The sequence below is a fragment of the Jaculus jaculus genome, chromosome 11, assembly GCF_020740685.1.
Source record: "Jaculus jaculus isolate mJacJac1 chromosome 11, mJacJac1.mat.Y.cur, whole genome shotgun sequence".
In the NCBI taxonomy this organism is placed as follows: domain Eukaryota; kingdom Metazoa; phylum Chordata; class Mammalia; order Rodentia; family Dipodidae; genus Jaculus; species Jaculus jaculus.
Window position 1 is genome coordinate 95,202,223 of NC_059112.1, and position 27,851 is coordinate 95,230,073.

Below are 27,851 nucleotides of genomic sequence, written 5' to 3' on the forward strand. Positions count from 1 at the left end.
ATGGACTAATCTGTGGAAGCAGTTTATTTCAGTATCACCCAGGGTGCAGCCACACCAGGGGCTGTGTTAGAGGCTGTTTTTTCTTTTAAATGTAATACCTCATCCGTATTTCTTCCTAAACAATCTGAGCGCATTTACATTATAGATAAATAGTAGAGGGTGGGTAATTCTACTTTCAAGAAAACTACTCTCTTCTGAGAAGGTATGTTTTTCATGTCTGTCTTACATGTAACTGTATATAAGTACTTTGTAACTTATATTTAGGAATCATTGGCGTTATTAATGTTATTAATGTTTGTGAATTAAATGGTAAAGTTTAAAGCATATCACTATTTCTTAGAAATGAGCACTTTAATAAAAAGCTAAATTTGTAACTAAAATAACTCTAGTTTTATGTTTTATAAATAATACACTTATTTTAAATATAATTATGTGCTTTTTAAATAACTAAATGGAAGTCTGCCATTAATGCTTTGCTATAAATGTTAACATGACTGATTTTTAAAAATTATTTAAATAAGTATCTTACATGACATTTTAGGAAAATATTACTTTAATAATTAATGTTAATGAAATATGGGTATATCACAGATGTATTAACAGAAATAGTATTTCTTTCAAAGTATAGAATTATGATGCTTTCTAATATTTTTCAATGTGTGAATTATTCAAATGTCATTTTTACTTACACATTTGGAAACCCCTATTTCTCCTTGATAAATGTCTTCCTTATTCTTATGCAATGATAGTATTGTACAATTAAAACAGAAGTTCACACAATTCCAAGAAAGAATAGTTACCAGCAATAGTTTCGCCATATCTATATATTTCATCTGAATGATTAGGGACTTCTTTTTATAAAAAAAAATGCATGCTCAGAATGTGACATATTCAAAGATTTCCTTTGTCCTTCCCTAAAGTAAATTTCTTTTATTGTATCTTTGACTTAAATTAAACAATGTGCTTGCTACTCCCCTTGTAGTCACCAAAATCAAACATAGCATTCTTTCATGTTAATCTATTCAGAGTATAGCAGCCAAGAAACAGTGGCCACATGCTCTAAGTACTGAGTCACACAGAACCTGAGGAGTCTAGATCTATCTACTGCTTTACAAATAAAGTGTTTGGTGTTTGTGCACCTACTAAGAATCACTGAGCTGAGACAAAGAGGGAGAGGGAGAGAGGGAGAGTGAGAGGGAGAGGGAGAGGGAGAGAGAGAGAGAGAGAAACAGAGAGAGAGAGAGAGAGAGAGAGGGGGAGAGAGAGATGAAAACCACAAGCCCACACTCATGTAAAAACACCATGATGTTTTTCATTTGTTTTTGGCACTAAACACTGAAGAGTAGTAGTGGAAAGAATGGACAGTATGCAGCCTTCTGTTACAACTAACCACTACATTAAAAAGGAATATCCTGATATTTGATCTGAGTTTGAGACAAAACAGATTAATTTTACAAGCACTATAGCAAACATCGAAAAAGTGAAGCAGGATTTAAAAAACACACACACGGCAGTTAGGATAGTAGACAGGTTAACACAATCAGATGGAGGGAAACATTGGTAAGAAGAAAAACATCAATTCCTCAGTCAGAACCCTACTCATACTTCTACAAAAAACTATTCAAGAAAGATGCTGCTTTGTCAAGCTTTGGTATCTATGAACAACTGGTACTGTTAGTACATTTCCAGAGGAATACTTAGATGTGTAAATTATTAGCTTCCAAGGCTGTGCCTTGATTATACCTGTCTGGATTCTTTGGGTGAGATAGATGGGGTATGTTATGTCACAGTTATACGCTGAAACTGACAATTGGCACCTATGCACTGATAAAAATATTCAAGTTAAGGGGAAAAGTTGTCAAGTGGACTTTTAAACATGGGATTTAAAAGCACAGTGACTTATTTATCTAATAAAACTTCTGAGAGGAAATAACATTTCACTTAGACAAGTTTCCCATTACAAGTTTGTGGACCAATTAAGTGGTAAAAAGGAAGCATCTGTATTTCCTTGCTACATTTCTAGTTCTGTTATGAAGTCTTCTGAGAACCTGGCCAAACCTCAAATAAACTTTTTCGGAGAAAAGTCTGCATACTGCCTTGAAGCAACTTTGAGATAAAAATCCATTCAGAGAGGCTATGAGCATGGTTGCAAGCCAAACAGAGGGGAGTGAGAAAGCTGTCTCAGCTTTTTCCTCTATAAACAGTGCCCTGGGAGGCAAGTCTCGGAGGCCTCTCTCCCAGCTCTAAACAGATTTATTTGTAGTAGCAGGAACACTGGGATAATATTCCCAAGAGTCTTCTGGTTAAGACTGGAACTTGAGATCAAAAGCCAAAGCCTTCCATGAGCAGAAAACACTAGCCAAATATATATGGAGAGTCTTTCTGGTGAAAACAAGATACAAATATTTTTAAAACTTTTAAAACTAACAGTCAAAATCCTGCCAAAACTAATAAACTTGACTTTGTACCATTATAACAAAGCCAAAACAAAAAAAACCTTATCATTTTAAATAAAAAATAATATTTTCTCTATATTCTGAGTTATAAGAGAAAGCACTGGCATATATAGTGCTCTCTCCTATATGCTGCTATATGTATATAAATATGCAATATTTATCTAGAGGTAACCAGTTGTGCAGCTGGGTCAGGAAGAGGCTGAGACCTTCACTCGGGCTCCCCAAACCATGGCAGAGACCCAGCAATGTCAGACATAGTGCAAACGGGAAGTTCCTCAGGGAATTAGGTTGGCCTCACTTTTCTCTACAAGAACACAAGGATTATATTTTACATGGCTCACAAAAAAAACAGAACTAACAGAAAAAAGAAAGTGTCAGAAGGTGCTTTTGGCTTCAGTGCAAAAACTTTCCTCACAGCCACAGGTGGGAAACAGTGACCAAGGGTGCTTAAAGGTGTGTCCCTAGGAGTACTTTCACTGGAGCTATTCAGATAGAGTGGTCCAGAATGCTCTGGAACCTTCACCAAGAACAGGTCTCTACTATATGGCAGTCCATGAATCCACAGACCTGTCATCATCTGCCAAGGAGAGCTCCTGGCCTCTCCCAATCACCAATGGCAGTACTCCACTATGACAAGTAAGGCTAAAGTGGCAGGCAAAAGCCTCAGTTCCATACTCCCACTTGAATAAAGACAAAGCACCGCCTGTTTAAATGAGCTGAAGTGGGCTGGCCAGCACACCTGAGGCAGGAGGGGAAGAGAAGGAAGCCCATCATTGTCCTGCTTCCTCCTTTCCTATCCTCTCAGCTCCAAAATCTGCTTCTCACACTTGATCTGTTCCTCGGCCTAAACCTGTGCCCTATGCTGGGAGAGGCTCCCCAGAGCTCACCACGGCAACGAAGCTCAAGGAGCCTCTGTCTCCTGCACGTGGCATGCAGAGGAGTGAGGCCAAGTCTCAGGCACGCTGCCAAGCCGCATGGAAAACCAAGATGTGTTCTTGGCACTCACTCTGGCACTGTAACACGTTCCTCTTGTTAAACATACTTTACAAAATGTCCGTGGTTTGCTTAGTTCCATATTTCAGATACCTTATGTGTTAAAATAAGTTTTTGGTCTAAAAGTCCATACTGCTCAAAGTTTCTGTGAGAACATACTTAAAAACCAATACAACCAATCCACTTTTGAACATAGTCTGCGGACATGGCTCAGGGTATAAAGCTGCTTGCTGTACAAACATGAGGATCCATGTTTGATATCCCAAAATCCACTTTTTTTTTTTTTTTTTTTTCTGAGTGTGGTGGCACATACCTTTAATCCCAGCACTTCAGAGGCTGAGATAGGAGCATCACCATGAGTTCCAGGTCAGCCTGGGTTAGAGTGAGATCCTACCTCAAACTGTCCCCCAACCTGGAAAAAAATGTCTAGGGGCTGGGAAGATGGTTCACTTGGTAAAGTGCTTGGTATACAAGGCGTGCAAGTATGAGGACCTAGGTTCAGATCCCAAAGCCCATGTAAAATGTGTGGCGGGATACGCCTATGATCTCAGTGCTGGGGAGTCAGAGATGGGAGAATTCCTAGGACTTGCTGGCTAGCCAGTCTAGCTGAACTGACAAGCTTTGGGTTCCATGAGAGAGATCTTGTCTCAAAAAACAAGGTGGAAGAAAACATCTGACATCAACTTCTGGACTCCACTTTCACGTGCGCATTCACATACATGTGTACCCACGGGTAAACACACACACACATACACACACATACTACACATGCACACAAAACCCACCAAACTTCATTGAAATCTTCATTTCTGGTTAACCAGAAGATGGGACTAGACCTCAAAAATTGTGAACTCTAAAGCAATTTCCCGGGCAGGAATTTTCTGTTTGACTTTTGGGGGACACTGACCACAACAATGTGTATAAGAAACCTTTGTACCACATACGCTACTGGTCTAATGCTAAAGAGAGTATACACTGGGCTGGGGAGACGGCCAGTCGGAAACGTGCTGGCCTTACAAGCAAGAGGATGACTGACTTCCAGCACTCATGTGCATGATGGGCGCGGTGAAACGCACCTAGGATCTCAGTGCCAGGGAGGTGGAGACAAGAGGATCCTTGAGGCTTACTGGCCAGCTAGTCTAGCCTAATTGGTGAGTCCTAGGTCAAAGAGAGACCCTGGTGCAAAGAAGGTGGATGACATTCCTGAGGGTGACACCAAACGTTGTCTTCTGGCTTCCATGTTCATGTTATACATACACTTGAATACAAACACACACAAAGAGAGGGTAGGAAAAGATAAAATACGTATTCAGGAGTAAGGAAAAGATTTGGCTGGCAGATTGATATTTAAAATAGTAATGCTGGCATGATCGCACACATTTACAATTCCAGAACTCAGGAGGTTGGGATCAGAGTACTACAAATTTGGGGGCAGCCATGGCTACACAGCAAGACCCTATCTCAAAAAAACAAAGATCTGAGTATGTAGCTCAGTTGTTAGTGTTTGCATGAAGTCCTGGGATAGTTCCCAAGCACCACATCAACTGGGTGAAGTGGCATATGCCTACAGTCCAGCATTTGGGAGGCTGAGGCAGGAGGATCAGGAATTCAAGGCCATCTTTGGGTACATAGTTCTGGGCTAGCCTGAGCCATGTGAGACTCTGTCTGAAACAAAAACCTCCAAGATTGTTTTACTATTTTAAATGCAATATCAACTATGCACAGGAAGAAGATCTATCCCCCTTGGTAGATACTGTAAACTGTATTTCATTGCACATGGTTGCCTTTTTTTTTGAGGGCTATGAGGAGGAGAGAAGCACTTGGGTGGAGGCCCTTTCCCAAGCTCTAGGCACCCACATGTAGTGTCAAAAGTCCTGTCATTCCCACAGTCAGTGCTTATGGTGGACAGTGCTTCTACTACTTTAGGCCCTGTATCTTCTTTTCTGTCAACGCACCTAACATTCAAGAATCCTTAACTTTCTTTTTATTTTTTATTTATTTTTTAAAAAATTTTATTTATTTGAGAACAGCAGAGAGAGAGAGAGAGTCAGAGAATGGGGGTACCAAGGCCTCAGCCACTGAAAACGAACTCCAGAGGCATGTGCCACCTTGTACATCTGGCTTACGTGGGACCTGGGGAACCGAGCTTCAAACCAGGGTCCTTAGGCTTCGCAAGCAAGTGCTTAACCACTAAACCATCTCTCTAGGCCCCCGTTTTTATTTTTGTACAGGGTTTCACCATGCAGTTCAAGTTGACCATGAATTTACAATGTAGCCCAGGCTAGCCTCAAACTCATGATCCTCTTGCCTGAGACACCAAAGTGCTGAAATTACACTTATGTGCTATCATGCCCAGCTTCCAGTGTTAACTTCAACAATCCAATACTTACTGTTAGGAGCTGTGGTTTTCAGTATGAAGTGTGAGAGAAGAGGAAGAAAAGAGTGATGTATTCTACCTTACCTATTAGTTCTGACATCATACTTGGGGCATGGTGATTAAGAAATGCTCACTAAATAACTCCAGAAACTTCAGATGAGGCCAGAGACAGGACTTCAAATGACAGGAACCTTCCCAATGCCAAAGTCAGACAAGGTCAAGTGCAGCTGTGTGCGTGTGGAAGACAGAGCTGCAATGTAAGAATGCTATCAACAAACTAGAATCAAGACAAAGGATCAAGAGCTAATTTCTACTGAGTATATTGGAGACTGAAAAGCTAGACACTAAACATTAAGGAGCCACAAACACTCAGAAGCATAACCTCAAACACCATAATGGAGTTAGGCACTGTGGCTCACACCTATAATCCCAGCTCCTGGAAAGCAGAGGCACGAGGCTCACCCATGAATGTGAGGCGAGGCTGGTGTACAGAGTGAGCTCCAGACCAACCAGAGCTACGCAGTGACCGTCTCAAAACTAAGAAACACACACACACACATATAAAATCACTGTAACAGGTCACAGTTAGGGAAGCAGATAAGAAGCAGACACAGGAACAAAGTGATAGTGAAAATGAAGTCCAAGTGATCTTCACCAAGAACCCATGTTAAGACTTCCAAAGTGAAGGCTGGGAATGGCTCAGCAGGTAAGAACACTTGCTGCACAGGCATGAGGACCTAAAAGGGCCTGAGATGGTCCGAGTTCAATCCCCACTACACATGTAAAAAGATGGGCATCACCACGCATACTTGTAGCCATAGAATGGAGACAGGAAAATTTTCAGGGCTTGCTGGTAAGCCAGTATGAATGATAACAGAAGAGGGAGAAAGAAAAAAGGAGATAAAGAACTGGATGTTTTCTCCTCTGGCTTTTGCATACAAGCACTAGGATATGCAATCTGCACATGTATATACAATACACACACACACATGCACACACTTTCAGAATGACCAGTAGGGAGGCCCCCACCATGTCAACATGCCAAACTATTACCAAAGTAAGGGATCTTACCTAGGCTGCCCAACAGAAATCATTGAGCCTTTGTTGCCAGAACAGTCTTTCACTGTTCATCCTACAAACATGGCCACAGAAGCATTCTCCTCAATTCTTTTCAATCCCAGATAAAGATGTGTCCCTTTGTTTACAGCTGTATATGGGGGCAGCAATGTGTGAGCTGACTGGATAAGAACAAATGACAGTGTGTAACTGTGAGGTTACTAAGTTCCTGGTAAGAGAAGAGTCCTACCTAGTGGGCTGTAGCAGGCTGTGACCCAACAAAGGAAGCTGGAGCACAGGAGAGCTCTGGCTCTATCCCTATTTGGTCAATACCCTTGGAGATACCATCAGAGGCTGTGAACCCCATTTCCTCTGATTTAACACTTATTTAGCACTGAAAGTAAACTGTTAGCTTCCAACAAAGTCTGTACAGATCAGAAGCTAAGGCTGGTTTTAAAATGAAATTCAGACGACAAGGTGGGAAAAAAAAGTAGGGTGATGGGAAGGGGTTTTGATCATGATATACTGTCTATATGTATGAAAGTTGTCAGTAAAAATTTTTTAAAGTAGGACTCAGGGGCCAAGCATGGTGGTGCACGCCTTTAATCCCAGCACTTGGGAGGCAGAGGTAGGAGGATCACCGTGAGTTCCAGGCCACCCTGAGACTACATAGTGAATTCCAGGTCAGTGTGGACAAGAGTGAATCCCTACCTAGAAAAAAAAACAAAACAAAACAAAACAAAGAAACCCAAAAACAAAAAATAGGATTCAGGACAGAATTATTAAGATGTACAAAGCTTCTCAGATATGTCCTAAAATCTTTCCTACAATCAAGTACAGGTTATCACAGAGGTACCAAACTTAAGCAGATTTTTTTTTTTTGATCATATAAAAATTAATTAGGGGTTGGAGAGGTGGCTCAGTGACTAAGACGCTTGCCCATAAAATTTATATAAGGGGCTGGGAGATGGCCTAGTGGTTAGAGGTGCTTCCTCAACCTGGATTCAAATCCCCATGTCAAGCAGGACACAAAACAGTGTGTGCAACTGTGACCCCAGCATGCCGACGGCGGGAGGCAGAGCCAGAAGAACCCAAAGTTCCCCGACCAGTCTTGTTTGCAGAGGCAAGGGACTCTGTCTCAAAGGAAGTGGAGCACAGGCTACTCCTCACATCTCCACACACATGTGGCGCATGCACGCCCATACACACGTACATGAAAGTAAATAAGCTTTACAAAATTACATAAAGTAATGATCAGGTAAATAAGTAATGACAGGATTGTTTTAAACAACTTCTGGTGGTTAAAAAATACAAATATAAATGTGTATTTTAATAAGTTAATGAATGAATTCATTCTCTCTCTTCCTCCTCCCACCTCCTAAGTGTTGGGATTACAGACATGTACTATCTCACCCAATTTCTGTGGTGCTAGGGTTCGAACCCAGAGTTCTGTGTATGCTAGGCAAGCGCTCTATCCCCCTGAGCTACATTTGTAGCCCACTTTTTATTCTTAAATTCAAGAAAAAGCAAGCCCATGGAAAGATGGTAGGGCTGATTTCTGGGTCCTGGAACACAGCACACAGCTAACTCAGGATCATGCAATCCTGAGGCTGGGCCTGCCCTAAGTAGAATTCTCTCTCACTCAGTCACTGTCAACACTGTGGTAATGCAGGCCAACCAAGTGATGGGTGCCTGAGGCTGAGGAACATTCTACAGGACCTTCTTATCTGGGGGAGATTTGGTTTTGCTAATAGATATTGCTGGAATATAGCTATTTGGGATAATGTCATAGTTTTAAATTTTGAAAGCCTTTGAAAATGTACAAATTTCACAGGTGATAGTTAAGAAGCTATAATTTGTAGCTGGGTATGGTGGCATGTGCCTGCATTCCCAACATTAGGAACACTGAGGCAGGAGGATCATGAGCTCAAGGTCACCTTGGACTACAAACTGAGTTTGAGGCCAACCTAGTCTATGTAGCCAGCACTTGTCTCAAAAGACAAAACCAAATAAACAATATCTCCCTGAACTATGTAACTGTGGGACTATGGGAATCAGATGGCAACAAACCTATGCTCTGAAGGTTCTCATTTATACATTCCAATTTGGTATAAGCTTTAAAATATATATGCAGATATTTTATATGTGTATATTTATTTACTTATTTTCAAGTCGGGGGTGGCAAGGAGAGAACTGGGCATGCCAGGGCCTCTTGCTACTGAATGAATTCCATATGCATGTACCACTCTGTATACCTGGTATTATATGGGTACCAAGGAACTGAACCTGGGCTGTCAGGCTTTGCCAGCAAGTGTCTTTAACTGCTGAGCCATCTCTCCAGCCTCTAATTTTATGTAAGCTTTAAACATATACCCCTAAAAACAATCTAGCCCCCACCCAAACCAGCCAACCAACCAGACAGAACTCAATGGAAAAATGAAGTAAAAATAGTCGGGACCTCATATGATTTGGAAGAGGTGATTAGGTATTAGACAATGGAACCGACTAGAAATAAAATGATCCCAATGACATTGTGGAAAAAGTGACCAATGATGGGTGAGGTTGAATGAAAAAAGTTAGGAAAAATTCTCAGATGTAGCCCAAGGGACACCGGGGATGACCCTTTAAAAGTGACATAGATATTAGGCCATGGAAGGATTTGTGGGAACAGTGAGAGATGACAATCTTTTTTTTTTTTTAAATCATTAGTTTCCTAGTGATAAAAATAACATTCATTGTTTAGCATAAAAAATTTTCAACCACAAAACTCATTTATAATTCTGTCAGTTGTTATAGATCAGCTGTGTTTGTGCTGGTTTTTGCACTGGTAGGTATACCAGGTATAGATATTTATATCTGCTTTTTATTTCATAGAAAAAAATCAAGGAAGAAATATATCCTGTTTTATTTTATTATTCTCCTTTAACCACTAGAACTGTATTTATTTTTTCTGTTATAAAAAAATATTGTGGGTGCTGGAGGGATGGCTTAGCAGTTAAGGTGCTTGCCTGCAAAGCCAAAGGACACAGGTTCAACTCCCCAGGACCCACGTAAGTCAGATGCACAAGGGGGGGGCATGCATCTGGAGTTCATTTGCAGTGGCTGGAGGCCCTGGTGTGCCCATTCTCTTTCTCTGTCAGATAGATAGATAGATAGATAGATAGATAGATAGATAGATAGATAGATAGATAGATAGACAGACAGACAGACAGAAAATATAAGGGGCTGGGGATGTATTTCAGTGGGTAGAGTGCTTGCACCTTACATGCACAAATCCCTGGGTATGATCCCCAGCACCACATAAACAGTGGCACACACCTGCAATCCAGAATTTCAGGAGGGGTAGCTAGCAAGATCATGAGCCCAAGGTCATCCTTGGCTGCTACATACTAAGTCCGAAGGATAGTCTGGGCTACATGAGACCCTATCTCAAAAAGTAATTCTTTGCTGAATATTTATGTTCACTTTAGAATTATTTCCTGCCTTGATTTTAGAAAGAAAAAATTATTTCAGACTCCTGAGTGCAGCTCTTATGGACATACATTACTATGCTCTCAGCCAAAAAAAATTAGTAAAGATTCTAAAGTGTACTGTAGCTGAACGAACTGCCTTTATTTTTTATTTTTATCTTTTGTTTTTTCCAAGGTAGGGTCTCGCTCTAGCCCAGGCTGACCTGGAATTCACTGTAGTCTCAGGGTGGCCTTGAACTCACAGCGATCTTCCTACCTCTGCCTCCCTAGTGCTGGGATTAAAGGCATGCGCCACCACACCCGACTCTTAAGAAGTTTTTATAAATTTAATCTCACACTACCTAGCAAAGGACAAAAATTTCATTTCATCCTACTCTTGCCAGAACTGAGAAGGGTATAGAGCAGAAGTTCTGTTTATACTCTAATCTAATAGTTAATGTCTCTTGAATCCTTGATCAGATTTCTACACAAGACAGCATGAAGGAATACATGCTACTACTGCTTTTGGCTGTGTGCTCTGCCAAACCCTTCCTTAGCCCTTCATACTTGACCCTGAAGAATGTGATGCTGAAGGACATGGAAGATGCAGATGATGATGACGACGACGACGATGATGATGACAATTCTCTTTTTCCAACAAAAGAGCCAGTGAACCCCTTTTTCCCATTCGATTTGTTTCCAACATGTCCGTTTGGGTGCCAATGTTATTCTCGAGTTGTCCACTGTTCAGATTTAGGTAAGCATGTAAGTCAACTCTGTCTTGACAAATAATGCCATTCTGACAGCATTCAAAGGATAGAAAAGGTCATTATTGAACTTAAAAAAAACTGTTTAATTCACTGCTAAAATAATGTTTCAGTGACAGGTGGGTGTGTCAATGTCCACTCCCTCTCTTCTACTCAAACTACTTAAGAACCCAAACAGGAGGACTATGAGTTCAAAACTAGCTTGGGCAATACTTGGAGACCCTTTATCTTACAGGGAAAACAAGGGGATTGGGGCATAGCTTGGTGGAAGAGGGCCCATTCATGGCCCTGAGTTTTATCTCCAGCATTGCAAAACAAACAAACAAACAAACAAAATGTTTAGGTAGAGTAGAGTAGAAAGGATTTATGTTTTTCTTTTATTTATTTTTTATTTGACAAAGAGGAGGAGAGAGAGAGAAAATGGGCGCTCCAGGGCCTCCAGCCACTACAAATGAACTCCAGACACACAAGCCACCTTGCACATCTAACTAACGTGGGTCCTGGGGAATCGAACTTAGGTCCTTTAGCTTTGCAGGCAAACACCTTAACAGCTAAACCATCCCTCTAGCTCAATGTTCTTCTTTTTAAGCTCAAGAGTAGGGCCTGGGGAGATGGCCCAGACAGTCAGGTGCTTACCACCAAGTCTGATGACCTGAGTGCAGACCCCAGCATCCACACCAGTTATCCCAGTGCTGGGAGGCATAGATAGGGAATCCCTAGGGCTCACAGGCATGTCCCGCTGAATCAGTGAGTTCTCAGTTCAGGGAATGACTCTGTCTTTAAAAATAAGGTGGAGAGTGACTGAGGAAGTTACCTGACATTGGCCTCTGGCCTACACACACATACATGTGCCACACACATACAAACATGCATATACATGTGCCCACCACATACACAAACACGCACACACACAAATTCAGAATAATAGGAACATTATAGACAGATCATTTGTTTATTTTCTCAAATTAAAGCATTTATTTTAATTTCCTTCACTGCAGTTCATCTCAAGTGAAGGCTGAACCTTGCACTTTCTTATAAAGTTCTAGGGTAATAAAATAAAGTCTCTACCTGGAACAGTATAATAGGTCATATACACTGTAGTTATACAATCTAGACATTTTATTTAATTAAAAATATTTTTCTTTATTTGCAAGGAGAGAGAGAGGAAGGGAGGGAGAGAGAGAGAATGGACTTACTAGGACCTCTTGCCACTGTAAATGAACTCCAAAATCATGTGCCACTTTGTGCATCTGGCTTAAGTGGGTACTAGGGAATCAAACCTGGATCATGAGGCTTTGCAAGGAAACAAATTTAACTGATGAGTCATCTCTTTAGCCCCTATTATAGACATTTTAAAGATAATATTCCATTTGTTTCAAGGTTTGGGTTTTGAATCACTTTAGTGACTGAACTAAAGTCTCTTTAAAATTTTTAATTCTGTGGGCTGGAGAGACGGCTCAGCGGTTAAGGCACTTCACTGCAAACCCTAAGGACTGGAGTTCAGTTCTCCAGTACCCATGTAAAGCCAGATGCACAAGGTGGCATGCATCTAGAGTTCATTTGCAGTAGCTGGAGGCTTTGGCACACCCATTCTCTCTCTATATATAATCTGCCTCTTTCAAATGAATAAATTTTAATTCTCTGCTGAATTATTTTATTGTGTCAGTTTTTTTGTTTCTGTGACAAAATAACTGAGCAAAATAATATACAGCAGGGAAGATATACTTTGGCTTCTGGTTTCAGAAGTTTCATTCTGTTATGGTGGGGGAAGTGTGGCAGAACATTAGCAGCTACCATCATGACAGCCAAGAAGAAAGAGTGAGGGAGAAAGTACTTGCACTAGCTGGCTTTCTATTTTTTTATTCCCTTTTATGTGGAGGGGTATCACCTGAATATAAGGTGGGTGATCCCTCAGTTAATTGTCTCAGAGGTACATCTCATAATCCAATCAAGTTGGCAATCAAGATTAATCACACAAATCTCCCTCTTGTCAACTTGAAATTCAAACACACTTCTAGTTTAGGCCATAATATTCCATCCTTGTTCTCCAAAAGGCTGGAGACCATTTTATAATGCAATATGCATCCAGTCCATCTCCATGAGTCCCAAAGTCTTAACAGTTCCAGCACTGTTCACAAACCCATGTTCAAACTTTTCTCTCAGATGAAAGACAAAGTCTTAGCTGGTAAAATCAAAAAGAAATCACATTCTTGGAAGGTACAATGGCATAAAGTACAGACTCCTATTCCAAAAGGAAGAAATAGGGAATAGCAAGGAGAGACTGAACTAAACCAAGATCAAAACCCAGCAGGGCAAACATTCGAGCTGTATATCACGTCTGGTATCTGGAACACGTGGTGGCATGGTATGAGCTCTGAAGCTCTTGGGCTAGCCAGGCTCTATGGCCTCTGCAGCTCCATGCACACGGCCTCTCTCTTGGGTTGGCCTTGCTTGGCATTCCACATTCCCAGCATCACTAACTTTTGGGGGTCTTCAATGTATCTTTAGCTTCACCTTCATTACTTTACAAGCCCCTCTGGGGAGATGCCTACAGGGATCTTGACTTTGCCAAACACCGCTTGGTCTTCCAGATCTCCCTTTGAATTCTAGATAGGAACCTCTATGACCATGTAATTCTTGCAGGTTTCATGCCTGCATGACTAGTAAGGTGTGGACAATGCCGAGATCCCCCTCTGCTTGCACCATAGCTGGGCCCATCTGTATTATAGTCACAGCGGCTTCGGAGTGCCCAGGTGGCTGAATGTGGTAAAAGACTTTCCTAAGGCTCTCTCTCAAAGCATCATCTTTCAAGTGGGTTAAAATATTTACATCCTTATGCCCATAATGGGTAGAGTATGCTATGGAAGACAAGAGGAAAGGGAGGGAAGGGAGAATGTTTATGGAAGCCAGTTTTCTCCCTTTTTCCTTTGATTCCACCTGGGGCACCAACCAACAAGATAGTATAGCCCACACTTTGGTTAGGAATCCCCTTGTAGTTCTCCCTGGTAACATTCTCACAAATATACCTTGAGGTGTGCTTTACTAGTCTTTTTTTGTATGTGTGGTGGAGGGGGCGAATCTGTTACAACAACTAAGTTCTATGTTACTTAATGGTAGCTAAGGATTTTAAACACATCTATCTCTACCACCTGGGGATCTCATCTCCCGCATGGTTGTCTAGTATTTGTAATATGATTGCTTATTTCTCAGGTTTGACTTCCGTCCCAAGCAACATTCCATTTGATACTCGAATGGTTGACCTTCAAAACAACAAAATTAAGGAAATCAAAGAAAATGATTTTAGAGGACTCACTTCACTTTATGTAAGAATATGTGCTTATCTTTAAATATTTAAGTGAAAATTCTTTACCACTGCTGAAATGATTAATTATATTGCTTTAGTGTAAAAAGTCTTACTTTTCTGTGGGTAAAATATGACAAAATCCTTGTATTCAACAACTAAAATTACAGATTTAATTCTATGAATAATTTAATCCAACTGATGTTTATTAACTAACACCCAGATGAAAAGCCACTGGACTGAGAGTTTAAAATCTAGTCAGGAAACAATGGTCACAACATCCAGGCGAAAGGCCACTGAAAGCTTAAATGAGTTTATAATCTAGTCAGAGAACAATGGTCACTATGCACTAAAATGAAGAAAATAGTTTATATAAGAAAATTTATATAAAATATAAATTTATATAAGAAAATAAAATATTTACAGTAGTCATTACTATAGTGTGCAAGAAATCTTTCCCTAAACCTGTTGGTCTAATACCTAACAGTACCACATAGGATATATGTACATAATAAATACATGTATGACATCTTTCCTTGATCCTTAGAAATGAAAAAGTAATTTTCCCTTCGTGTTTATCAATATTCTAATTTCCTAAGCTTGTTTAACATTTTGAGCCTTCCAGTAGACTTTCTGAGTTAATCTGAAGTTGCATCTGGAGGGAGAGCCTGATTTTGCCATGCCACATCCATGAGGGTGTCACACCCTCCTGTGAGCCCTGCTCTTGCCTTGCTGAGGCTCCGACGTGTTAGGCAAACAGGGCTGGCTCTGTGCTATCTGGTGTGGTAAGCCTCTTCTGGGTCATTTCCCCATATAAAGGCAGGTGCCGCAGTACACATCTGTTAGCTAGCCCAGCACTCCTAGAGCAACATGGGAGGCCGACAGGAGAATCTGAGACTTTCACAGGTCAGCTAGTCTGGAATATACAGCAGTGAACAAGAGAGAAACTGTCTCAAACAAGATGGAAGGCAAGGACCAACTTCAGAGGTGGTCCTCTGACCTCCACATACACATATGGCAGGTACACAAACTGGTATCTCTCTCACACACACACAAACACACACAAAATAAAGAAGGTATTGATTGGGAGCATTCTTAGACATCTTTGATATTGTAGTCAACATTTATATTGCATTGTGCTAAAGGATAGGTGGTGTCATTGTGGTGTCAGGAGGACCTGGGCTCAACTTTTAGCTCTACCAGCTGTGTAACACTGTGGAGGTGACCTCACCTTCAGCTACGAGAAGGGTATGATAGCATGAATTTAATGTAATGGTTTATAGGATTAAATGGGCAAATGCATGTAAGTTGCTCACCAATGGTGGGGGGAGTCTCCCATACATTAGCCAGTTTTACTGCCAGGCACATGTGAGTAGACTGACCAAACATACTAATTAATGTAAACCTTTAATTTTTTCTTATGAGACAGTGTTTCACTATATTACCCAGTCTTGCCTCAAGCTCCTGGGCTTAAGTGACCCTCCCAGGCAGTGGGAGCCAGAAGAGACTTGTGCCACTTCTCCAGGCTAGAAGGCACTCTTACAAGTAGATGGTTAAACTGCATAATTTAAGTGTTCTATTAAAATATCACCTTATGTAAAACCAATCTTTTAAAAATATTTTTATTATTTGAGAGAGAGAGAGAAAAAAAGAGAATGGGCATGCCAGGGCCTTCAGGAGCTGCAAATGATCTCCAGATAAGCAAACCCTTGTGTGCATGTGTGACATGGCGTGCTTGTATCACTGTGTGTCTGGCTCATGTGGGACCTGGAGATTGGAATAGGAGTTCTTAGACCTCACAGGCAAGTGCCCTAACTGCTAAGCTACCTCTCTAGCTCATAAAATCAATCTTTGTTTGTTTGTTTGTTTGTTTTTTCAAGGTAGGGTTTCACTCTAGCTCAGGCTGACCTGGAATTCACTATGTAGTCTCAGGGTGGCCTCGAACTCACGGTGATGCTCCTACTTCTGCCTCCCAAGTGCTGGGATTAAAGGTGTGCACCACCACGCCTGGCATAAAACCAATCTTAACAGAGCAACTTAGACTTTCTAGAAATCTCTATCATGTTTCAAGCGGCTTGTGTTGTTGCGCTCATAAAAAGGATATATTTAGAATGGAAGTGAGATCCCTCTCTCAGTGCCTCTCCCCCACCCCAAACTGCCCTCTTGCTGCTGCTAACAGGCACATTTACTGTTGCGAGTTCTGCATACTTGGTTGTCCTTGCACATAAGCACATTGTTTGGTAATGATGAATCTGGACTGCCTCATGGCCAGTTGCTTGTGTAAAAACCAATAGTGATAGTACAGTTGGCCTGGCAGCCCATCATGCCAGGCATTGTGTCACTCAGTATTTGACAGAGCTGAATAAAAGCTTTTGCCCTAGTTTTCTTACTCATCATTCCTTTCATGCAGCTCTGACAACTGTATGACTTAGCCAAAAAAAAAGTGGCAAAAGCCCTGAGCACTGTAGCTGGATTTTATTGAGGCACACACACTGGGTGAGGCAACTTGACCCTCACTTGTAGGGTGGCCAGGGGCCAGTCACTTTCTTCACTGTGACCCTTTTGTATTACTCAATGGAGAGAAAAAATTTCTGCTAAATTTACCTCATGGGGTCAAGTAAAGGTTCAGAAACAATCGCTGTGATTTGCTGAGTTGTTAAATTCTACCACTTCCCTTTTAGTTAAGTAGAGTAGTTAAGTAGCCTGAAAGGAACCTATGTGCCAGACAGCAATGAGACGGTTTACCCACTTCTCCTAGACTTAGCCTTTCTCAGATAAAACCTTTTAACAGTCACAGTATGTTTGGAAGGAGGGTGACAAAAGAGATGCACTGCAGCCAGACAGTGAAATGAACAAACATGCTGATGAAGGAAGTTTAACAACAGCTAAAGAGTATGTATTTGTGTAAAGGGGAAATGATAATAATGGACCACCAGTAAGGTATGCTGAATCAGTCTGGAATAATGGGAATACTGTTGCAGAACAGAATTTTGTTAAAAATTTATACAAGGGCCGGGCATGGTGGCACATGCCTTTAAGCCCAGCACTCGGGAGGCAGAGGTAGGAGGATCACCATGAGTCTGAGGCCACCCTGAGACTCCATAGTGAATCCCAAGTCAGCCTGGGCTAGAGTGAGATCCTACCTCAAAAAACAAACAAACAAAAAAATTATACAAGGAATGAACCTGCTGCTGCTTCTTGACAAAAATCATACAGAGAGACAAAAAGGTCCTAAAGAGGCTAAGGAACCTGCCATCGTGCTTGGTGAACATAAAAACTTCTATGTGTGGCTAGGGAGGTAGTATAGTTGCTACAGTGTTTGCTCTCATGAGTATTAGGACCCGAATTGGGTCTCCAGAACCCAGGTAAAAAATGTTGAGTATGGTGATGTGCACTTGTAAATCCCAGCACTAGGGAGGCAGAGACAGGAGGAACGTTGGGGCTCACTGGCCATCCAGTTTAGCCTCATCTGGTGAGCTCCAGACCAGAGAGAGACCTTGCCCTCCGAAAAAAGGTAGATGGCCTTTCTGTGGAGTGACACCCCAGATTTCTCTATGGCCTTCACACATATGTGCATATACATGTGCAAGTATACACACCCACACATATACGAACATGCACATACACGTATTAAAAAAAATTTCTTAGTCCAGGCATGATGGCACATGCTTTTAAGACCACTACTCAGGAGGAAGAGGTATGAGGATCGCCACAAGTTCGAGGCCACCCTGAGACTCCATAGTGAATTCCAGGTCAGCCTGAGCTACAGCATGACCCTAACTCACCAAAAAAAAAAAAAAAAAAAAAAAAAGGAAGAATGAAGGTTTCCAAGTGTAAAAAAATCATACAAAAATATAGTTGGTATATACTAAGCACACTTTTGTAGAGTAAATATCTTTTATGATAAAATAATGTTGGCCATATCCATGAAGGGTTGGGTTGACATTTCAACCATGTGAACCTACTACCACCTACTTTAAGATAAAAGAGATGAGCTTGTATTGAAATTAATCACCAAAGCTTTGGTCTGTTCCAAATCAGTGGTAAATATTTTTAAGCTTAAAGTAGAGTAGGGAATTATTAATGTTTATCCAATACACAAATAAAGGAAAGAGCATTAATTTCCATGACTGATTCTGGTAGAATCCTAGGAAATCAAATCCACTTCTTAATATCATGTACCTTTTTATGCTTTATCTAGGCTCTGATTCTAAACAACAACAAGCTAACAAAGATTCACCCCAAAACCTTTCAAACCACAAAGAAGTTGCGAAGGCTATATTTATCCCACAATCAACTAAGCGAAATACCACTTAACCTTCCCAAATCATTAGCAGAACTCAGAATTCATGATAACAAAGTTAAGAAAATACACAAGGACACATTCAAAGGAATGAATGCTTTACACGTTTTGGGTAAGTTTTCCAAATGAATGAGACATTTTGAAACTGCAATTAACAGACAAGTATAGATCATTAACTTCTGACTAATTTCCAAAATGAGTATTTGAATCTGATAAGCTAGTTATAAGCCAATTAAAATGGGAAACAAAATTTACAGCACCTAAAGGAAGGTCTTGTGATACTCTTTCTCGTTTTCAAGAATCTTCTTCCTGGGCGTGGTGACACATGCCTTTAATCCCAGCACTTGGGAGGCAGAGGGAGGAGGAACACCATGAGTTCAAGGCCACCCTGAGTTACACTGAGACCCTACCTTGAAAAACCAAAAAAAAAAGAGTTTTCTGAACTGGACTCTAATAAAACTTATGTTATTCTTATTTAAAGAGACTATTTGTAATGTATAAAGTACTCAAACATAATGGACAAAAATAATTCTGAAGCCGGGCGTGGTGGCGCACGCCTTTAATCCCAGCACTCGGGAGGCAGAGGTAGGAGGATCGCCGTGAGTTCGAGGCCACCCTGAGACTACATAGTGAATTCCAGGTCAGCCTGAGCCAGAGTGAGACCCTGCCTTGAAAAACCAAAAAAAAAAAAAAAAAAAAAAAAAAAAAATTCTGATATTATTTAGTATACAAGTCCAACTTTTGGTTATCTGTTTTAGGATTATTGATATAAGGACTTTTTTTTTTCTACATAATGTAATCCTCACTGTTTTATTTTTAAAACTCACAAAATAACCATGCCACCGGCCAGACGTCATCATTCAGAATTCTTTTTTTTGTTGTTGTTTTTTGTTTTTTTCGAGGTAGGGTATCACTCTGGCTCAGGCTGACTTGGAATTCACTATGAAGTCTCAGGCTGGCCTCAAACTCACAGTGATCCTCCTACTTCTGCCTCCCGAGAGCTGGGATTAGAGGCGTGCGCCACCACGCCCGGTGAATTCAGAATTCTTAAGCTAAACACCATTTATTCACTTAATTTAACCAACTACCTGATACAAAATAGTGGATTTCCTCAAAGATAAAATATTTATTTTTCCTTGTGTAATATTACTGTTACAACTAAATCTTTCTCGGGTTCATGGGTTGGAGGAAAGGAAAAAAATGGAACCTGCTATCTATCCCAAGTTACAAAAGTCAGAGAGCCTTTCTGAGGGAGATACAAAGGAGAGGACAGAGAAGCATATGTACTGAGTAATACGAATATGAAGATTACACTTCTTAGGATATTCTTGCGCTGTGCCTCTCTACACTGAGTTTCCTTCATATGCAAACCGTGTGTGCTAAATGATGTCATTTCCCCTACAGAAATGAGTGCAAACCCTCTTGATAATAATGGAATAGAACCAGGGGCGTTTGAAGGGGTGACGGTATTCCATATCAGAATTGCTGAAGCAAAACTAACTTCAATTCCTAAAGGTTTGTGTTTACTTTATTTAAAATATGGTACTTTTAAAAGTGTCATCTTTCAGCCGGGCGTGGTGGCGCACGCCTTTAATCCCAGCACTCGGGAGGCAGAGGTAGGAGGATCGCCATGAGTTCAAGGCCACCCTGAGACTACAGAGTTAATTCCAGGTCAGCCTGGACCAGAGTGAGACCCTACCTCACAAAACCAAAAAAAAAAAAAGTGTCATCTTTCAATTTGCATGCACTCATTGTTCTGTGATATTAATGTACATTAACATTAAACATAATATTGAAAGCCTTATAATACACATTTCTAGAGCTTCATTACAATTAGCAATCCTTGTGCTAATATAACTGATCTGAGTATGAGATTTACAATTTTTCACATACAGAAAATAGTGATCTTTTCTATAGTATTCAACCATAATCTTTACTCCCAGTAACAATAAGCGTTAAGAAGCAGTGTATTACTTCCCAGCTTTTTAGTTGACCAAGTGAAGAAAACTTTCATTTTTCTTTTTCTCTTTTGACATACATTAGAGGAATTCTGTAGGAAAAATTTAAAAAAAGGAAGGCAAGCTGGACAGAGCCAAACCTTTATTCCCAGCTGTACCACTCCAGCTGAGGTGGGTGGAGCCCATGAGGCCAGACTGGGGGGCAACGATGGCTTTGGTAAGAATGGATGTGCCCTATGGGGCTCTCTTCATCCTATCAACTTCATATCAGGGGTACTGGTGGAGATTAATGTGACAAAACACTAACAGGCAGTGTCTGGTGCACTGTAAGGAGGCACCATCTTTGCCATCTGTGACTGTATCATTATGAGAAGGAGCCCTGAACCCTTTATTCCAGGTTCTTGGGACCTGAAGCTCTCTGTGGAATATGACCAGGTTTTGAAACTGTTACTTCCAAGTCTGTTACTTAGTGAGCAGCTGGTTAGCATTGCCTTTCCTGGAACTCCTGCTCACAAGCTTGCTTTTCCTATCTCTGACAAAGACTCTTTGTGTTGATGACTGCCTAGCTCAAAAGAAGCACAGATGATTAACACCATCTTTCACTTTCAGACAGCCATCTTTCGGTATTCACCAGTAAAACTTTATCACAACACTCCTGTCTACTACTCACCTGACCTAGACATTAATAAACGTAAGCACAGAGCTTTAAGACACAGTCAAGACACAACAAAATTGTCATTCTCAACAACCACTTCTAAAATATTTAATTATTTATTTATTTATTAGACAGAGAGAGAAATAAAGAGAGAATGAGTGCACCAGAGCCTCTAGCCACTGCAAACGAACTCTAGATGCATGCACCACTATGTGTATTTGGTTTATGTGGGACCTGGAGAATTGGACCTGGGTCCTTTGGCTTGGCAGGCAAGTGCCTAACTGCTAAGCCATCTCTCCAGCCCAGTCTCACGTTTTTTTGGCCTGTCATCTAAAGTAAAAGTAGAAGAATAATCCCCCCCCAAAAGAAACAATTTAATTTAGAACTACACGAATAAAAATGTACCCTCATTTAGCTTTGAAGGAAGTGACTGCTTATCAATAAGAAATCTAAAGCCTTATAGTTTTTGAAAAAATTACATAAAAGAAACAGCATAGATTCTACCCAATAGGTCAAAAGAATAAAATCCCTTTTGTATGATGGCAGCTGATACGGAGAACAGAACAAGGAAAGGAATGACAGTCGAGGGAGGAAGTAAGTCTAGACAGGAGCAAGCAGCTGAGGCTGGCAAGGCTGCACGGTAGTCCTGGGGCCTGAACCCGGGGACCTGAATGTGCTAGACCAGGGCTCTACCACCCAGCCACGCTCCCAGCCTCAGCATGGCTAGTCTTTACGTTCACAGATGTGACTGACTGCAGGCGTGGCATTCTTTAAGATCACACCAGTAGTCTTTCCTAAACTACCAAACTTCCTAATTCCTATTTTCTTCAATTTCAAGGTGTATTTAAGTTTTAATTTTCAAGATTCTTTCAGAGCCTAAGAAATTGTATCTTTAGAAACAAATCTCTCAACTTACATAACTCCTCTTTCAACACATTGCTGACATCCAGCAGCAAGTTTTTTTTGACTCTCTCTCTCTCTCTCTCTCTCTCTCTCTGTGCATGTACACACACCATGGCACGTGTTGGTCAGAGGACAACCTCAAAGTGTCCGTCCTCTCTTACTTTGTTTAGAACAGGGTCTCTCTTGTAGTTTTGCCACTGCATACACCAGACTAGCTAGCCAGTGAGCCTCTGGGTTCTGGCTCCATCTTTCATTGCTGAAAGCACATTGGAATCACAGACATGTGCACTATTTGCTTCTGGCTTTATGTGGATAGTGGGGCAAAACAAACTTTGGTTAGCAGGCTTATGAGCAAGGTCTTTAACCACTGAGCCATTTTCCTAGCCCAGGTTTTCTCCTTTAAATTATTTATTTTGATCTGGGGAGAGAGCTCTTGGTAACGTGTCTGCTGTATGCTGAGTGCAGTGGTAGACACTTGCAGTCTCAGTACGAGGAGGTGGACACAGGTGGATATCTCGGGCTTACTGGTTGTCCTCTGACCTCCACACACATGTGAAACCATTCTCATATGAACACACACATTAAAAATAATTTATTTGGGCTGGAGAGATGGGTTAGCAGTTAAGCGCTTGTCTGTGAAGCCTAAGGACCTCAGTTCGAGGCTTGATTCCCCAGGACCCATGTTAGCCAGATGCACAAGGGGGCGCACGCGCCTGGAGTTCGTTTGCAGTGGTTAGAAGCCCTGGTGCACCCATTCTCTCTCTCTCTCTCTCTCTCTCTCTGCCTCTTTCTCTCCCTGTCTGTAGCTCTCAAATAAATAAATAAAATAAACAACAAAAAAATAATTTGCTCACTAAAATGTGACAAAGGTCTGCTTGCATGTCACAAGTCCATCAATAGTACATCTTGTAGCACGATGAAATGATGAAATGACAGACCTCTCAGGAGACCTTACTGGGAAGAGTTAACAGGAGGAAAATGTCTTCTTTCCTATTCATGGAATTATATTGTGTACCAGATTTCAGCTTAAATACTTTAGGAAAAATAGTACGACTACACAATTAAGTCAGTAAATAAACGGTAAATGAAATGGAAAAGTGGAATGAATTACTGAAGCAGGTGGTTATCAATAACAGTTTCTATTTTACATATGGTTGAAAATTTCCATAATAAAAGGATCTTAAAAAGTAGGTACCTGCAATCATTGCCTAAATCCATATTCTGAAAGTTGAAGTCTTTGTGGCTTGGCCTCACTTCATCTAATTTACTCTTTCTTATCAGGCCTTCCGCCAACCTTATTGGAGCTTCATCTAGATGATAACAAAATTACAAATGTGGAACTTGAGGATTTTAAACGATACAAGGAACTGCAAAGGTAAAAGCTCGTAAGATCTTAACTTAGATGTGGTAGCCTATATCATTCGCACACTATGGAAGCTTTGGAGAGAGTGTGTATAGGGATCCTGGTCAAGCTTATCATTGCTGTCATTGTAGAGTGTAAAGAGAAAACTAGAAAGGGCCACTGTTGTGACTGCCTATGCTAACAGGCTTATATTCTCAGTAGGGCGGGGGTGTTCACAGACTGTATCAAACCTAACCATACACCAAAGAATTAATGCATTCTATATCATTTCAGGTTGGGTCTTGGAAACAACAGAATCACAGAAATCGAAAATGGAAGTTTTGCTAATATACCACATGTGAGAGAAATACACCTGGAAAGCAATAAACTAAAAAAAGTCCCTACAGGATTACAGGAGTTGAAATACCTTCAGGTAAAACATTCTGTTTGTGTTTGGGTAGATATGGACACTTCTCTCTAGTCTTCACAGAGCATGATAGTGTATCTCAAGCAAGGAGCGGGCAAATAGCAATTCAAAAAATGACTCTCCAGCCTGCGTGAATAGGAGTGAGGAGAATAGTTTCTACAGAAACCAAACGTCACCTAAGAAGCTCAGGGCCTGTCCATCTCCACTTCCACTTACTGAAACTGCTGAGGTCTTGGCACCACTTGTTGACAAGGCAACTTCAAGTTCAGAATTTTCTACAGCAGGACTGGTCAGGACACCAAGCAGGATCATGGGACCCTTTGTTTTGGAAACATTCCACAAGGCAAAGCAAGAGAATTAGGACTCTGCATGTTTTCTCTATTAGTGTAGTGCTAGATTAGAAGAGGGTATGCAGTTTTAAACATCCAAACAGGAATACATAATCAAAAGTCATGAGTTGGAACATAAAAGGCTTCTATTGGAGTGCTGATATAGCTTAGTGGTAGGGCACTTACATGGCTTAAGTTAAATTAAGAGTTTGATTCCCTGTACCCCATCTTCAACACCCCCCCCAAGCTTACATTTTTTCATCTATAGCTAACAGAAGTTACTCAAAGTGAAAATATTTTATTTTTCAAAGTGAAAGTATTATTTGGCATATAATTCTCGGATTTTGACAATTTCTCTGATTCACCTCTATGGCCTTCAGATTAAGATGTGATACTATTTTACATTAACCTATTTTTCTCAAGGCCTTTCTTTACTGTGCAAAGTCCCAATCTCATAAGCAGCAAAAGACGACTGAGGACAAAACTGAGTCCCAAGTACAGTCATGCTACATTTCTAACTTTGGTTGCTTTTGCTTTGTTTTGTGACTCATGGTCTCGCTATGGAGCCCAGGATCTCACTATATTCAGCAGGGCTGACCTTCATCTCACTCCCCTCCTGCCCTGCCTCAGCCTCCTTTGAGTACTGGGATTATAGTTTGCCACAATGTCTGACTTCTTTTCAATGTGTTGTGAAATAAGTTCTGTCCACTGCAATTCTGGAGGCAGGCCACCAAAGGAGGGGCCGCATGCAGGTGTGGGCCTTGGCTGTGACATCTGTGCACGCTGCATGTGGACATGTGTCAGCCGTGAGCAAAGCCTAGTCTGCTCTATCTCCAGCCGGCCTCCCTGACTGCACGTCCGCTCCTCTGCCCCCCAACATGGGGCTCAGCATCTGCCCTTAGAGCTGCCTGCACTCTTGTTAGCATTTTTAATGGACAAAACTGTAACAGAAGAAAACACATCACAAGTGTACGATCCAATAAACATCTTTAAGGTGAGCATACACACACCCAGCATGTTTTTACTCAGCGAGCTCACAGCTATAAACAGTTCCTTGCTCTGATACTGAGCAGTGGGTAAATGGAGAGGAACCTTATGTAGTATCTGTCATAATATCTCCAAACTGAAATAGCACAGAAGGGAGTTGAAGACCCAACATAAACATTTCAGCAGTGCCTACGGCTTCACGACCAGGCTCAGATTAACCTTAGCAAGTGAAAGCAGATGCTCAAGGTAATAAGAGTAAATGTCAATATTCTAGCTTTGCCAGCACAGAGTTCTGGCTGCAGTAATGCTGTTGCAGTAGTAGATGAAACAAAGAGTAGGAAGGTCTTTAACAAGAATGAAGGAGAGTTCCTCTATTCACCATTCTTTATGAGTAATCACTTAATTTATAAAGACATGTATGTACACAGCCTATCAAACTGTGATTTGTACCCTGATGTAACAGAATGATTCAACCAGTGATGCTGTGTTAGAAATGTGCAGATCTTTCTATAAAACAACAAGGTAAAATATAGCCCTAGACATCTCTCCCTTGACAGATAAATGCTAATTAATATTTCTCCGGAGTCATAAACTGAGAGTCAAATTCCTTGATTTCACTTTTTTTTTTTTTTTTTTTTTTTGAGGTAGGGTCTCACTCTGGTCCAGGCTGACCTGGAATTAACTCTGTAGTCTCAGGGTGGCCTTGAACTCACAGCGATGCTCCTACCTCTGCCTCCCGAGTGCTGCGATTAAAGGTGTGCGCCACCACGCCCGGCTTGATTTCATTCTTTTGATCATTTTTAGTATTTTAAAAACAAAATGATATTAATATGGCATAGAAATAGCTACATATATGGGGAAGGGGAAGCAAGGGAGAAGTAAAGTGGCTAAGGTGGCCAGGCAGTAATCTCAGGCCTTGGCTCCAGTTCAACGTGACATACCCTTCCCAAGATCACTTTTCTGCACAACTCATAAGCTTGAGTGATTATAACAGGTATTTAACATACACAAATGAGCATATTTTAAAGGAAAACACATTCAAACCAATGTAATATAAACAGATTATATAATAAAGCCATAAACAAATGTGGACTATGGATTTGTAGAGTGGTAACATAACATCTATAATACCAGTTACTTAGGAGGCTAAGGCAGGAAGATCACAACTTTAAGGCCAGCCTGGACAATTCAGCAAACTCTCCATTTTAAAAATAAAAGTTCAGGGCTGGAGAGATGGCTTAGTGGTTAAGTGCTTGCCTGTGAAGCCTAAGGACCCGGGTTTGAGGCTCGCTTCCCCAGGTACCACGTTAGCCAGATGCACAAGGGGGCGCACGCGTCTGGAGTTCGTTTGCAGAGGCTGGAAGCCCTGGCGCGCCCATTCTCTCTCTCTCCCTCTATCTGTCTTTCTCTCTGTGTCTGTCGCTCTCAAATAAAAAATAAAAATAATAAGAATAAAAGTTAGAGGGTCAGGAGAGTAGCTCAATATAGAATACTTTCCTAGGATACACAAGGACGTGCATTCAATCTGACAATAATGCCTTCTCCCCACTGAAAAAAACAAAAAGCTGATTACTGAAAGGTACACCCTCATTTCACATTCGTTGAGTATTTTAAACCCAATTTTCTTTCTTTCTTTTTCTTTTTTCTACAGATAATCTTCCTTCATTCAAATTCAATTACGAAAGTGGGAGTGAATGACTTCTGTCCAACAATACCGAAGAAAAAGAAATCTTTATACAGTGCAATAAGTTTATTCAACAACCCAGTGAAGTACTGGGAAATACAACCTGCAACGTTCCGTTGTGTTCTGAGCAGAATGAGCGTCCAGCTTGGGAACTTCAGAAAGTAATAGTAATGTCCATTGAATACAAAATTCAAAAATTCTTACATTTGGAATACTTGAACTCTACTAATCATGGTAGCATTATATACATAAGCAAAAATCTATCCTAGATGGTAGATGACAAAAAATTTCAACATGATTTTGCCAAACTATTGATGCATAAGGATTAACAGAAATAGGTATCTAGTGCAGTTTCCCACTGCATGCAAATGATTTTGCATAAATCTTTTGCTTTAACATTCCTTCTCAGTACCTAAACCAGAAGATATTCAATTCAATATTTAAGCCTTTGCAACCCAGTGCATTTTAAACAGAACAGTACTGTAAATGGAATGCTTGACTTGGCAACATATGTGCCCTTTCATTTGCTGTTTAAAAAAAACCAAACAAACAGAACTGACAAGGACAGCTAAATGAGGAGCATGTTATATTATTCTTATCCTGTAATATTTTGGGTAGTACTGTAACATTTCTAATTTTGTTGAAATATGGTCTGATATGACCATACTGAAGTTCTCTAAAATTAACTTCTTATAATAAAGCTTTCATAAGTATTCATTATCAGCTCAACAGATGCTATTCGTAAGAGCTGGTTTTGCAGCCAGAGCACATGATTTTTTTTAATTATTCTGATTATAAAAATTCTGTAAAAATGTGTAATGAGTGTTTATATAAAATCTGTAATGCACATTTTTACCATCAGTT

At 40.7% G+C, this 27,851-nt stretch overlaps 2 protein-coding genes across 2 annotated transcripts in view; one reads left to right on the top strand and one right to left on the bottom strand.

The window, feature by feature from the left end:
- Nucleotides 1-27,704, top strand: Aspn (asporin). Its single transcript, XM_045130336.1, has 8 exons — nt 1-202; nt 10,812-11,088; nt 14,309-14,421; nt 18,601-18,814; nt 20,107-20,217; nt 23,500-23,593; nt 23,855-23,993; nt 26,955-27,704. The coding sequence occupies exons 2-8, from the start codon at nt 10,830-10,832 to the stop codon at nt 27,150-27,152; spliced, it is 1,128 nt and encodes a 375-aa protein (XP_044986271.1). The 5' UTR covers nt 1-202; nt 10,812-10,829; the 3' UTR covers nt 27,153-27,704.
- Nucleotides 1-27,851, bottom strand: part of LOC101606926 (centromere protein P) — a 227,992-nt gene that overhangs the window by 111,594 nt on the left and 88,547 nt on the right. The gene's annotated exons all lie outside the window — the stretch shown is intronic.